The sequence below is a fragment of the Ylistrum balloti genome, unplaced genomic scaffold, assembly GCF_031769215.1.
Source record: "Ylistrum balloti isolate Yb309-2 unplaced genomic scaffold, AGI_CSIRO_Ybal_v1 Utg369676, whole genome shotgun sequence".
NCBI classification, from domain to species: Eukaryota; Metazoa; Mollusca; class Bivalvia; order Pectinida; family Pectinidae; genus Ylistrum; species Ylistrum balloti.
Window position 1 is genome coordinate 831,822 of NW_026781919.1, and position 14,641 is coordinate 846,462.

At 33.6% G+C, this 14,641-nt stretch overlaps 2 protein-coding genes across 2 annotated transcripts; both read right to left on the reverse strand.

The window, feature by feature from the left end:
* Nucleotides 1–1,589: 1,589 nt before the first annotated feature.
* Nucleotides 1,590–6,691, reverse strand: LOC132563883 (short-chain collagen C4-like). Its single transcript, XM_060228647.1, is given in 6 exon segments — nt 1,590–1,645; nt 1,648–2,025; nt 2,733–2,798; nt 3,759–3,779; nt 5,782–5,839; nt 6,644–6,691. Coding segments are annotated over 6 exon segments (627 nt in total).
* A 6,101-nt stretch (nt 6,692–12,792) lies between these two features.
* LOC132563893 (medium-chain acyl-CoA ligase ACSF2, mitochondrial-like) lies at nt 12,793–14,433 on the reverse strand. Its single transcript, XM_060228656.1, has one exon. The coding sequence runs from the start codon at nt 14,431–14,433 to the stop codon at nt 12,793–12,795; it is 1,641 nt and encodes a 546-aa protein (XP_060084639.1).
* Nucleotides 14,434–14,641: the final 208 nt, after the last annotated feature.

Consider the following 14,641-nt stretch of genomic DNA (forward strand, 5'->3'; position numbering starts at 1 on the left):
AATATTTAAGTCAACTCAGCTTCTAATCCCGTCTCGCTGAATCATGGCTCCATTCACGAACAACAGTGCATGTTACGCATAAGAAATAAGTGTGTCAGGGATTTGATATTATTTACCCTAATTAAAAATATTGGTAGAATGTATGTTATTAAACAATGTACATTGTAAAATAATCCATTTTCTAGGCTGTCTGTTTCTCTTTTTTTATGAATAGTATAAACACTCCGAAAATAGAAGAACATATAATTCAAAATGAAATAGAAAACAATGTTGACTTCCGTATACCTTGTAGATTTCTTCGGAGATTGAGTAATCTAATGAGAATATTAAGTTGCGAAGTTAAGGTAAAATACATTCGTATAAAAGCTACCATGTTGGCAGAGAAGAGTGTATTTAAACACCTTAGACATACTGTGTTGTTGACAAGAATAAATTCATCAGAAAGCTCGAGTTTTTGATGCGATTTCCCAGCAGAATAGATTAAATAGATCAACTCACTTTGGTATTGAAGTTGTTACTAAACAATAATAAAGAAATTTGCCCCAATTTAAGTTAAAGATTGAAGTGATTTTGAAAGTCAAGCTAAGTGCTGATTGAAAATAGATTGTCCAATTACAAGTTTCTATAAGTATCTTTACCAATGATTGAAAGAAACGTCATACTGTAGATTTCAGAGAGGTGCAAATTGAAGATGCCCCTTTATGATAAGACGAAAACTGAATACAGGTCCTTCATCGATTGCGAGTTTTGTGAGAGATGGTTACAAGTTCTCTATTTAACTTTGTGGGCGTTATATACATGTAAATGAATAACACCATGAATACAAATTTGGATAAAGTAGATCCAAACAATTAATTAATCTGCATCACAAAGATGTTTCGTCAGTGAGCCTTAAAGTTTAAACTAGGAGGCGACTGTGGAAATAAAAAAAAATCGGAACAAATGTCTATATTAAACGTTAAGGAATACTAGCCCCATAATACAGCACACTTCGTATTTTTCATATATATAATAATTGCATAAGAATGGTAAGTACATGTGTTACATATTGTAAGATACAATCAAATCATATTTTATTTATCATAGCAAACATGTTTAATATCAGTTAGATAAACACAAATTATTTCAGTCATAACTAGTAATTATTGTAATTACATAAATATATATCTTTAAAGCAAACAAATCTCATACATATTTCTAAGTTGTTGTTAGATTAGGTAATGTAGTACGTCTTTACTGAAGCTGCTTCATCCCATCCCATCAGAGTGATTTGATTCACAAAATAAAATGTGTTTCATTTGAAAACAATTGCTCTTCTTCGTCTTAAAATCAAATAAAATGTTATTTTTATTATGTAATAATAAATGAATAAAAGAAAATAAAAACGGTAGCTTTTTTCTTTCAAAAAATATTCACTTTGTGAGTTTCGAACAGAGTTGGTTTTGATAGTCGTTTCACATTTTATTCCTGTGTGTTAATTATGGGTACGGGTATAAACTTAAGTAGATCTACCGAGTCGCATGTCGATTTCATGTTTCAAGGGATGCTGCTATTTAATACATACAACACATGACAGTACTTTATCATCTTCATATGGTGGACATTTTAAAGAGCCACACTTTGCTCGTACTTGGAAGAATAGTTTACCATCATCATTACTACTTCCGCCACCGTTTAGCGTCTGTGGCTGTCGGTCTACACAAACGTACTGTGACGCGGCTGGCTGGTTATAGTAACCGGAAGCTAGGTATCCATGATATGCTTCCTCCCATCCGGGGTAGCAGGTGGTGCGCGCTGGAATCATGATTGAAGTTGACTGACTGCCACTTCGACAAACAGCACAGGGAACATCTCTGTTTCTGTCTTTTACGTCGAATAGGATATCATCTTCGTATTCAGCGCCATACATAAAGCCTGGTTGTTGAGCTCTAATATCTTGTTTTGGGCCCCAGGACGGGTCAGGAGGAAGACATACATACTCGGCAGCAGCGCCTTTATTGGAATAATGCGATCCGCCAGCATAGCCTGCACAAACGATATACAGACAATTATGACAGCACAGTAGGTATACTTATTTAAAAAACAAGACAGAAAATACCGAAATTTCAACAGAACCTTAACTCAAACCTAAATTCAATAAACGAGGTTAACATATCAATAAGAGAGATATACAGAGGACCTTGAAAAAGCAACAAAGGCATAAGGTGTTTCGAAAGAATAAACGTATTCTGCTTCATATACGACACCCACCATAGCAATCCTAGTTAACTGAAGGTAAGAAAATTAAGTAAATTAAAACATCTCTTGTTTAATCAAATAATGACTGTAAATATGGCTACAATCGTATTTTCTTTGTACTGATTGTATATTTCTCAAATTAGACACTTCCATTATAATCTCTAGGCATGCATGATCCAAGTTTTCAGAAGATTTACAAGTTCGAACCTATTTAATATAAGATTATTAACTATAAACAATATAGGCATGCATGATTCAAGTGTTCACCTCAGAAGATTTTTAAGTATAAGTTCAAAGCTATGTTATATCAGATAATTAACTTTTTTTTATTTTAAAGAGTATATATAACAACATTTGATTTAAATTTCACTGTTTAAAACGCTTTACGAGAAATGCTAAAGAGGATTACGTATTATGAATCAGTTTCAATGTAATAATATTGGAATATTTTGAAGGATTTCATTTTCATCTATACAATTTGTTTTGATTTGTACCTGAGTAAACCAATTCAGTTTCGTTTCCAGGGCAAGTTTTCCTTCCCCATCGGATGTACACCACACCTAAAAGAAATTATGCATGTATTAAAACATATCTAAATGAATAATTTCGTGATGGGTAACATCTATTTTTGTAAATATATTGTGATACATTGTACCAAAAAATAAATAGATATCTGATGTAACTTTTATAAATCATACTATGAAGTCATATATTTTCGTGGGACTTCATTTCCGTGGTTTTTCAAAACAATTATATTTCGTAGACACTCGCTTTCGTGAAAAGACATATCCCGCTGAATATGGTTTTACAAATTGTAACACTTCAAGGACATACAAACTCATGAATTAAGAGTACCCGTGAATTTAGCGAAAATAAAAGGCTGACGGAAATTAAATATTTTACAGTACTAACAAGTTTCAGTTGACCATGAAAACTTATTACCATTTCTGGTCTTGGCTTGCTGTTGTAGGACCAATATCCTCTCCTGAAAAGGAAAAGCATTACCAAACATTTATCCTACAAACTAGCAGGTTTATTTTTATTTACTTTTTTTCCAAAAGAAATATAAAACATAAAACAAGAAAAGATTAGAACATATCTTTATAATACCATGCAAAAATTGTTTTAATAATACATTTCTGGGGGTAATGTCTTTACCTTTCCAGAGCACATTATCTTATTCACCATGTGCGTTTTCATAGGTCTTTTTGTAAACTGTTTACCTTTTGTTTAATCGACTTTGAGATTGACTTTGGATTCTGTTAACATGAGTTTTTTTCCTTTGTTGCTATCTGTTTACATGTGTTTTTCTTTGTTTCTTTCTGTTAACATGTGGGTTTTTTTTGTGTCTTTCTGTTAACATGTGAGTTTTTTCTTTGTTTCTATCTGTTAACATGTGAGTTTTTTGTTTCTATCTGTTAACATGTCTTTTTTCATTGTTTTTCGGTCGTTTTCAGTGCACATTGATTGTATCGTGATATAGACAACTAGGACTGTCAGGGTTGAAAAGAGAAGCGTACCTGTTGTTGATCCAGTAATTTCTGTTGGTTTCTCAGTGTATTTTCCATCTTATCGAGATCTGGCGGAACACTTGTCTCTGGACGGTATAAAAAATAATGGATTAAAGATATCCCATAGTACATTACATTCATGTCAAATAAACAATAATTAAATTTCTTTTTTAATTTTTTAATTTTTTTTTAAATTGTTGTATAAATGCAAAATGACTTATATATGATATATATTAATATATTGTGGACATTGGAATTCACAATTTACGCACTATTTACAAACTATTATTAAGGAATATCGTCCTGCTTACAAAATCATAAATGTCTTTATGTGGATTTACATTTCCATACCAGACAGAAGTAAAATCATATTCTTTGTCATTTTTTCAGCTGATTTTGTGTCAGTATTAAATCAGTCATTGATCTGTGCAGTCTTTGTCATTTTTCAGCTGATTTTGTGTCAGTATTAAATCAGTCATTGATCTGTGCAGTCTTTGTCATTTTTTCAGCTGATTTTGTGTCAGTATTAAATCAGTCATTGATCTGTGCAGTCTTTGTCATTTTTTCAGCTGATTTTGTGTCAGTATTAAATCAGTCATTGATCTGTGCAGTCTTTGTCATTTTTCAGCTGATTTTGTGTCAGTATTAAATCAGTCATTGATCTGTGCAGTCTTTGTCATTTTTCAGCTGATTTTGTGTCAGTATTAAATCAGTCATTGATCTGTGCAGTCTTTGTCATTTTTTCAGCTGATTTTGTGTCAGTATTAAATCAGTCATTGATCTGTGCAGTCTTTGTCATTTTTTCAGCTGATTTTGTGTCAGTATTAAATCAGTCATTGATCTGTACAGTCTTTGTCATAAAAGTATTAATCACTAAACGACTGTAACAGAATATGTAAAATTATCAGATTACGACCTTTGTTCTTAGATGTGACTATGGAAACTGGATCCAAAGAAATATCTAATTGGGGAGGTGCATCATATCGCTAGTGTACCTCCCCATTTTGATGTTGACATTTCTTTGAATCGAGTTCCCAAAGTCATTTCTAAGAATTCCTCAAAATTTCGACCTAAACACCACAGCCGAAACCTAGAAGGACAAAACAGGTATATGGCGCAGTTTACTTCCTTATTTGACTCTACTGCATCTTGTTCGAAATTTTTATTAAAAGGAGTTACTCACTTGAGTGTCTTTTGCACAAACTTTTCAATCGTTCATCGTTGTTTTTGTTTTGCACACAAACCCAAATCAAAAACAATCTTATTTTGTGCAAGGAAATAATGAATTTGACAATGATTTTGTTAATGTTATTTTCTATATATATATATATACATATATATATTATTTCCTCAGATAATCTATCGAATAAAATACCTCTTTAGTTTTGTATCCTTGACAACGCACACTTTTCGGCATGTCGGTGTGAACTACTGAAATATGCTATTTATGCTAATGCATAAGTATTTTGAAGTCGATCTCGTCTTTTCTAGATGTGAAAATACAACCTGATATAACACAAATACTTACTGATCTCATCTCTTGATCTCGCGGGGCAGTTTAAAACCAATGAATGTAATTAATCACATGAGTTAAAAATTTCATTTGAAATAATCGATTTTGACGGGACCTGTAAATTGCACTCGCTGATGTATACGACTATGTTCTAAAGGACACCGATGCATTGCTAATCGCGATAAATGAGTATAGCGGTTAAAGATTAATTGACGAGAAAAAAAAGTGAAATAACAATTAATATATATTTCAAGTATTTTTTGACATGTTATATTGAATAGCTTTATAATTCTTGACGTTTGTTGATGTACGAGGAGGAGTATACATTCGGATTGATTTTGAACTCTTTTTAAGGGAATCTAGTAGATCGGTATCATTTTAAAATGTTTGGCCACCATCAACTGCACCTTTTTTAGTATTATCTATCAGTATTACCTGCTAGAAGATGAAGATAATATTAACACGAAGTTGATGGGAAATTTTTGTTTTGTACTGGTTTGTAGCATTTGTAAAACCTACCGTTTGTTTCCGTCTTCTTTGTTTGTTTCAGCTGCTGATATAAATTTGTTATTGTCATCTGTAAGGTAAAAAGAGCCCTGTTAATGTTATTTCAATCTAAATTGTTGTTAGAATTTTTATTTTATTTATTGTATCATCATTATTTTATTCATTTTGTTAATTCAAAACAATAAAATAAATGCTAGTAACGATGTACGTTTAACAAATTTATATTATGACCAAGGTTTACATGACGGGTGTCGTCGATGAAGCAGAAGACGTTCACACTTCCGGAACACCTGGTATTATTGTCCTTGTACTTTCTCAGAAGCCTCCGTGTAAATCTTCCTTTTGTTCAAATTTTGTCCTAGTTTTATTGAATGTAAGTTTAGATTAATATTAAGTTGACAACGGTATAATCGTGCTGTTTTTATCATATTGATGTCATATCTGTCGATAAAACATGTTTTACGTGAAAAAAATGAAAGAGACACCAAAAGATTGAGCACATATAAGATATATAAACATATTGTACATGTAGTGAAAATTGATACCTTATAAAAACATATTCCGAGCTCTGTGTGTATAGTATATTATTGTAGATAAATTGATACATTATTAAATAAAAACATTGTAGATACAATTGATACATGGTAATTACAAAATTATAGTTACAATTAATACATTATAAATACCACATTGTAAGTACAATTGATAAATTATAAATACCACATTGTAAGTACAATTGATAAATTATAAATACCACATTGTAAATACAATTGATAGATTATAAATACCACATTGTAGATACAATTGATATATTGTAAATTCATAGATAGTCATATATGTGACAGATTCACCATATAAATAAAACAATTGAGACCTGTTGTTGATGAAGTTCTTGTTCTTGTTTCTTCAGTTTGTTCTCCATCGTTTCAAAGTCAGGCACATTGTTTCTTGCTAAAGAGTAAATAAATAAATGACAAATATATCTGAGTATTTATCTTTCTGTACTATTACATAGCATTTATCAACTGACTATCGGTTATATGAAGCCAATACCATATGTCTCAATGATTTTAAATATGTTTTTTAAATGCAATCTTTCAGATCGGTATCATTGTTAAACGCAACTTAATGATATGCATTTAACGTCTGAGTTCTTCATTTAGAAATATCAAAAAGAAACAGATTAGATATTCTATCCGCGAATAAAACAGTCATATTTTGCACTAAATGCACGTATAAAAGATACGTAGGAGGACCTGGCGATGTGGATATCTTGAGATAAACATCTTTTGTTTATCTCACCAATCAGTGACATTGTACAGAAGTGGCTTAGCCTTCAGCACTCTCTAAAATGTAATGTAAAATATGGACGATTCATACAATACATCTGGTGTAGTGGTAAAGAAAACAACGTTGCTCTCGACTATCCATTGTGATGATACCTACAGCTATGTATTTTATATAACACTTAGCATCTGATCAACAACTATGGTCATTTAGGAATCCATCCAATTTACACAAGTTTAGTACATAAGTTGAATGCGTGTGTTTTCTGGAGGCTATAATTTATTCCTAAAAAGTCTCCTTATAATTTTACGTAAGTGATTCCGTCTTTATAGTGCTATCACACTGAAGTATACCCACTAAGAACCCCAAAAGAACATTCTATCAGAACACATAAAACTGATGACTAGTGTACCGTGGGTTGATCTATCACAATTCGTGAACAATATGAATAGCAACTCCCTGTTTAAAGACTCCAATGAGACTTGGTGACAGAACTTAAAGCCTCCCTCACAAGTGAACTCTCAGCTAAAGCTCAAAAGTGAAGCGGTTCAAGGGAGACGTTAGAAAAATAGTACAGAAAAATGAGAAAATGCAATATCCTCAATTTAGTTGCCCCTTACAAGTCGTGTGTGCAGCAGGAACAGTCTTATGTCGTATCTGCAGGCACAAAATTGTCAATTTCATCGCAGTTTTTAATCAGCGAATGTTTGTGATGAAAAGTATCGATTTAGTTTCGACTTCCTTGGCACGTCCTAAAAGTCCTCTGGTGGCTTGTGTTAATTTTTTAAGTATAATTCTAATAGTTTGTAATATTTAACAATTATTTAGGAAAAACAAGTATATAAAGGAAAAGATCCTAGTCCGGACAAGATCCTTGGGGTACTCCAGATGTCACTGTTCCTTAGAATGTTTCCTGCAAGTGCAGGTAAATTTAGGTGTGTAGGGTATTTGAGTCCATATTGATATTTTCATTTTAAAAACAGGATTTTTCTATAGATGGCTGAAGGCAATCAAATTATAGCTCGCATATACATTAAAATGAACCGAGATTTTAAAAAGTTATCACGCAATATCCCCAGGGTCGACGATTTTCAATGAATGCTCATTTCACTAAGTTCTATGCAATATATATTTTAAAATGTTGGTTCTATGCTTTCATTATGTCATACTGAATCTTAAAACTATCTTGTCAAATAAATATATGGACCATTCAAATCCCTGTGATAATTTATTATGAATTAACAGAAAGCAAAAACCAAATTATGATATAAACTATTGTAATTATCAACTCGCAACTCCACGACAATTTTTAAATATTAAAGAGGACAAATAATTTTAATGAATCCCTGCAAAAATCGATATAAAAATTTTGTGGGAAGTCCACAAATGGAAAAGCAGTATAAAATTTGATATTCAGTATACTATAAAAGATACCATACTTAAGAAGTTTGTTAAGGAAATGCGCGTGAATGATTTAAATATGAAATATGATATTACCTAGTAAGTAGATAACACCGACTCCTAGAATACACACCACTACAGCTAAAACTGCCAAAGCGATGTCTCTCCGATCCATCTCCCTCCAAGGAAGGTAACTCTTTGTTTTGAAATCATACGACATCCTTCACAACAGGGATCGAGATATTTATTAAGGTAAAACATTGTGAACGGTATATAATACTGTGATAAAGGCATGCACTCAAATATGGCCTGGTCTCAAAAAATTGGTCAGGTCTCCAATATTAGCTATCAACTATGGTGTTCCTTGACGTTTCACATAAAAGTGTCATTTAAACGGAACATTGCACCAATAGGGACATATTATGTCAAAAACATTATGTCACTTGGTCACCTCTGTATGCTTTAACCACCATGTCACATTTCAATTCAATCGAATAGTGGCACGGTGCAGAATACACACGTTCTTCTGAAATTAGTTAATATTAAAGCTGACTTATTCTTTTAAATCTTAGAACAACTCTCAATCAGGGGGCCTGACATTAGGTCCGATTATCTTCAGTCGCCTCCGCGTCGTCGACAATGTAGGCCCTCAGCGTGATTGCTTGATCCAGGAAGAATGAAACAGTTGTATGAAGCAGATTTATCCATTTGGTTCTATTGTTTTTCAGAAATTATATCCAAAGGTGCTTTCGTGTCTTGTATTTAAAATGATACCAGCATGTCAACACAATCACAATCCAAACAAAATATGAACAAAAGAAAGATTTACTAGGAGACTGCTAGAAAAGTACAAGGAGACCAGATGTTCAGGAAGAGTAAACGTCTTCAGCTTCTTCGACGAAACCCACCAGGTAAATTTTGGTCAATCCAAGTAAGAAATGTCACGTTCTCAAATGAGAACAAGGTAAATAACGACGAACCAACAGGCAAACTAGCGAGCTTTAAAACGTCCAACTTCATATCACACACAGAAATAGAATATTTCTCTTTGAGATTACCGATAGGGTTTTAATCCCGAGGTTTGTCGTAACCTGCAAGGTTCATGATATATACATGTACTTGACGTTCTTCTCTCAGATATATGAAAATTACGAAATTTATTCAATTATGAGTCTAGTGTACGTACCCATCAATATTGTGACATTTCTTTCGATCACTTCAGGGTATGTTGACTATCAACAATTTACAATATGGTTTACTCTGTTTTGTTGTTTGTTTTGTCAATGTAAATGATTAATTATGTACCAATTACCAGATATACAAATATATAAATTAAGCCACGCCCCTATTTTTGACAACATATTATCGATATAGCGGAGCAAATATGAACCTCCAAAAAGGTAATGTCCCTTTTATAACTGTGAATATATCTACATTTGGGCAAAATACATATTGCATGCAATTGTCCTCAGCGAATACTGATAACCATAACCAAGTCCCCGGGTCAAGTACTTGTCAACTGTAACAACATAAGAGGTAAATAGATTTCTGTGTAATTTTAAGTGATATTAACCAGATTTGGCTTTCCCCAAGCAACGCTGATCAGACTTGTAAATTAGAAAGGCAAATCACATTCAGGTAAAATAATAAAACACCACTGGTTTTTCCTGTATCTTTTCTGTTAGATAATTTTATTGTACAGTTTTCTCATTGTTCTTTTCGACAGTTTCTGTGTAAAATCTATTTTTATTAATATATTTCCCTGGAAAGATCGTTTTTAGGGTTTTTAAGATCTATCCGTTCGTTCAAATACCATTAAGATTTTTTTTTCGTTTGTCTTGTGATTGCCTATAATCTATTTAGCGACAAGAAAATGTTTCTTCGATAACAGACTACATAATAACAGTCGTGTTGTTGGCATATTTATTTCTTATTATTATTTACAACCATTATGTAATATGTGGTCTTTATGCTGACTATATTTTTAAAGTGTTTTCCATCGAAAAAATAACAATCAAGTTGAATTGAAACAAGCATTTTCATTGGCCGATCTCCTTATTCCATCACCCCAAAACATAGAAAAACCGACGTCATTTTGCAACGTCAAATTTGATTGGCTAATGTGGTGGTGTGAGAAAATGTAATAGAAAAAGACTTTGTGATAACTATTAATTTGTATGGATTTTCCGTTTTTATGGTTCGGTAACATAAAACATTATTCAAGTTCATCCTTTATCTTAAAATTTTGAAATATTTTACAAAATATTATCTGACCAGTCCTCGTAATATATATTTACTGAAACATTCTATTTCATGTGATAAATGTGATACACATATATTCCTGCTGATTAAAATAATTCCAGACTTCCAATTTCGATTTTGTCAATACATAATGTCACTTCTCCATGTCATATGTATGGAGAATCTCCAAAACGGCGAAAGTAACACAACGAGTTGACATAAAGGAAATATATTATCAAAAGCTTTCAGAAAATGTCTGTTAAAGTGGTATTATATGGTGCCGATCGCCTGTTCTACTGTTGTAATGGCGTTCAACTTGTAGCCGTGTTTTCTAATGACGTCTTGGTTTTTTCAAAAAGATCTAGAAAAGTATCAATCTATCCCAGAGTGCATTGCGGTACCCCAATAACATGTTTTGTGATTGCTAAGGAACGACAACTCTGGTAGAGATTGGTAAAGTATGTGGAAGAAATACGGCAATGTTTTATTCCACACTCGTTATAACATTATAACATGAATAAAATTTCCCACAGCTATCAGAGCCTGTTGTTTGAAACAACCAGTAGCAATGACTAACATTTGATGAAGAGCTGGAAATACGGTGTTTTTTTTTTCAAATTCCAATCCCACCAATGCATTTTTTTAATTATACGAACTTTCTATAAATATCATAATTTAGATTCATTTGTTTTGAAATAATTCCCATAAACTAGGATTGTTCAAACAGCGAGACAAATAAAGCAACTTCATTTTTACATTCTATTGTCACGTTGATATACCCTCTATCTCTGCGTGACATTATAGGTGAAAAATCTGGCCGACTCAATCGGTTGCATTGTGTTAAATCATGATACTGCATACTGTGTTAAAAAATTAGATCAAAACGTAGGCCCTCAGTGTCACTGACGAGTTCTGGAAGGACGAAATAACTGTATGGTGCAGCTGTATTCATTGTTGAATGCAAAAAAAAAAAAAGATGTTGAGCGTCTTTTGTGCAATCTTTATATTTTGATATCAATATTCTAATATCCAATATCATAGCAAGACCGTGCATTAATTAAATATTCTAATACCTTAAAATTTTCTAAAAGTTTGTAGTTTCTCACATGTTTAAATCTGCATTTGGTTACTGTTGTTTTCGAGGGTTTTTTTTTTTTTTTTTTTTTGTATTTTTGTTGAATGTTTGTTAACATGAAACCTACGGGACAATATGGCGTTATATAATTCCAAACCTTTTGGTGATGGGATGATGATGATGATGATAATATATATCATGAATTAGCTCAATTCTTTTATCATTGTTCAACTTCATAACTGGTCTCCTCTATAGTGTAACTTGCTTTTGTTTCCATACGAGGCCGGATTCATTGAAGAACTTATCAGAACAGGTCACAATGTCATTAAATTTCACTTTAAGTTATATTAGTGACGTTTTCAAATAATAGAGATGTATTGACCATGTCTATTGTATATAATGTACCACCAGAATTGAAAATCAAGAACACGACAGACTCTTCTACTACACCAGCCAGTTATCTAGATCTTTTCAACATGGACAGCTTTCCATCAAGCTGTATGATAGGCGTGATGACTTCAATATCCCCGTTCTGAATTTTCCACTTCTGGATAGCAGCCTTCCTACATTTCACCAACCTATGGTGTTGACGCGTCACAGTTTATTCGATATTCAACGGCATGTTCCAGAACGATTTCATTAGTGTTTTCATATCTCTGAAAGTGTCAGTCGGTAACCGCTCGGTTAGCTTGGCTGTGAGTAGTGTTTCAATCTATGAATTCTTGATCCAACATAAATTTCCTTCCACCGACGATAAACCAGAAAAAAAATCATTTTCGTTAGGCTATGAAAAATTACAGATAATCAATGTTGTATTCTATCTATTGATATAACAAAGTGCAGATCAGTTCTCGTAGATTGTGCAAAAGTAATGAAGGGTTTTTTAACAATGTATAGAACATGACAAAATTTTACAGTTGAAACATAATGTGAATTTTCCTCCGAATGAAATTTTAAAACAAATCATAAAAAGGTCATTTAGCTGACGCATGCACTGTATATAGTTATTTATGAGACAGTCAGGTCAGCTTCAATCTGTCTATCGCTAGCCGTTTTAGAAACAGTTTGTCCGTCTTGCCGTTGTGAAGTCTTGGGAATTCATTAAAACGTAGGAAGAAGGACGGAGCACTACCCAACATGTTGTCTCCTAAGGTCATCCTACACATTCGATGTAGTTCATTTTCCGTTGTATTTGAATTATTTACCATGACAACGCATGCGCAAATTTCCTCAAACAGTCGGACGTCCGGCACAGAGAGTACAACAGCTTCTTTTACTTCCGGTAGTTTCATAATGACAGTTTCCACTACACTCGCCAACACTTTCACACCTCCTCGCTTAATCACTTCAGTGGACTTGCCCTTAACAAATAACTTGCTTTTCGTTGTAATGACTCCGATATCCCCTGTTGGAAACCAGCCCCCGCTAGCAAAACAAGCATGGTTTAGTTTTGCGGAATTACGGTAGGATTTCAACATCCATGGCGACCTGATAAGAATTTCACCCGAAATTCCGCGGTTCAGAGTTTCGCCGCTCTCCCCTATGACTTTTACCTCATATCCTGGAAACAAAGGTCCGACATATCCAGTCTCCATTCCCGGTGTGAGTTCCGTTAGTGATACAATTCCGACTTCCGTGGAGCCATAATCTACAAAAAGCTTCTGTGTAAGTTTCCCGCATATTTCAGAGAGATGGCTGCTGATCGTCTGACCGCCGGTTGCAATGGCGTATAACTGATGCCCTAGCTTCAAAATGGCGTCCTGTTTTTCAATCAAATCTAAGACAGTGTGCGGAAAAAATATGGCGTTTGAACACTGTTCCGTCATGATGATATCCCAAACAGCCATGATGTTTTCTTTTTTCAGACTTATTGCAGACTTTACAAACACTCGTGCATTTCCATTTAAGACATTGAATATTGGCGAGCCCCCTATCCAAGAAAATAAACAGTCGTTATAGCAGGTGCCGATTGTTAAGTCTCCTCCCGTTCCCAAAAAGGCATTATAGGGAGCATTTACAACTGCCATATGAGTCATTTCGACCAATTTTGGAACTCCAGTTGAACCGGAAGTTGTATAAATCAAGGCACTACTTTCTGGCTGTATCCTTGGCAACGAGATCGACGCTTCTGAATCTGTTAGTGTGATGTCGGTCAGTGAGGGGAGGGAAGAGAGTGTTGATTTTTGTAGTAAAACAATTGTAAGTCGATCCTGTTTATGTTCATTGTTGTTGATATACTTCTTCGTGTCTGATAAGAACTGTTCGTCTGAATCAGGGTCGAGCAGAACAACTTTACATGTTAAAGTTTTAAGTAACTTAATAGTCTCGGCGAAAGACTCCGATGTTTTGTTCACCTGAACAGCGACAGCTCCTGTTAAGAAGATTGCAAATTGGGCTATGATCCATTCGATAGAGTTGGGCCCAATAATGGCTACTTTATCCCCTGGTATGATTCCTATGAGGGTCAGGTACTTTGCTACCACTATGGACCTATTTTGAAGCTCTCTGTTTGTCAGCGTTCTTCTTCCACATCCCACAAATCGCTCGATAAAGTTTTCCTTTTCGGGTGCCTTGTCGGTCTTTTCCCACAGTACGTCAGTTATGGCTTTGTACCGGAAACTGACTGTGTTTGGACGAGACAGGTAGCTCAGGTCGTTCATCGTCTGACTGGAACAAATATTCGATAGCACTACGTCAATATATATTATAAACAATGTGTATCCAGAATGATTATGACTTCATTTGAGGGCTGAGAGATAATTTTGTCCACAGATAAAATCGTTCAAATAACAAAGAGCAAAACAATGATTAAACAATATTTAGAAAAGTAGAGATAAAGATAAATGAGGATATTCACCATTTCTTTAT

Excerpts from the sequence above, each read along its gene's own strand:
- LOC132563893 (XM_060228656.1), bottom strand. The coding sequence starts at position 14,433 with ATGAACGACCTGAGCTACCTGTCTCGTCCAAACACAGTCAGTTTCCGG.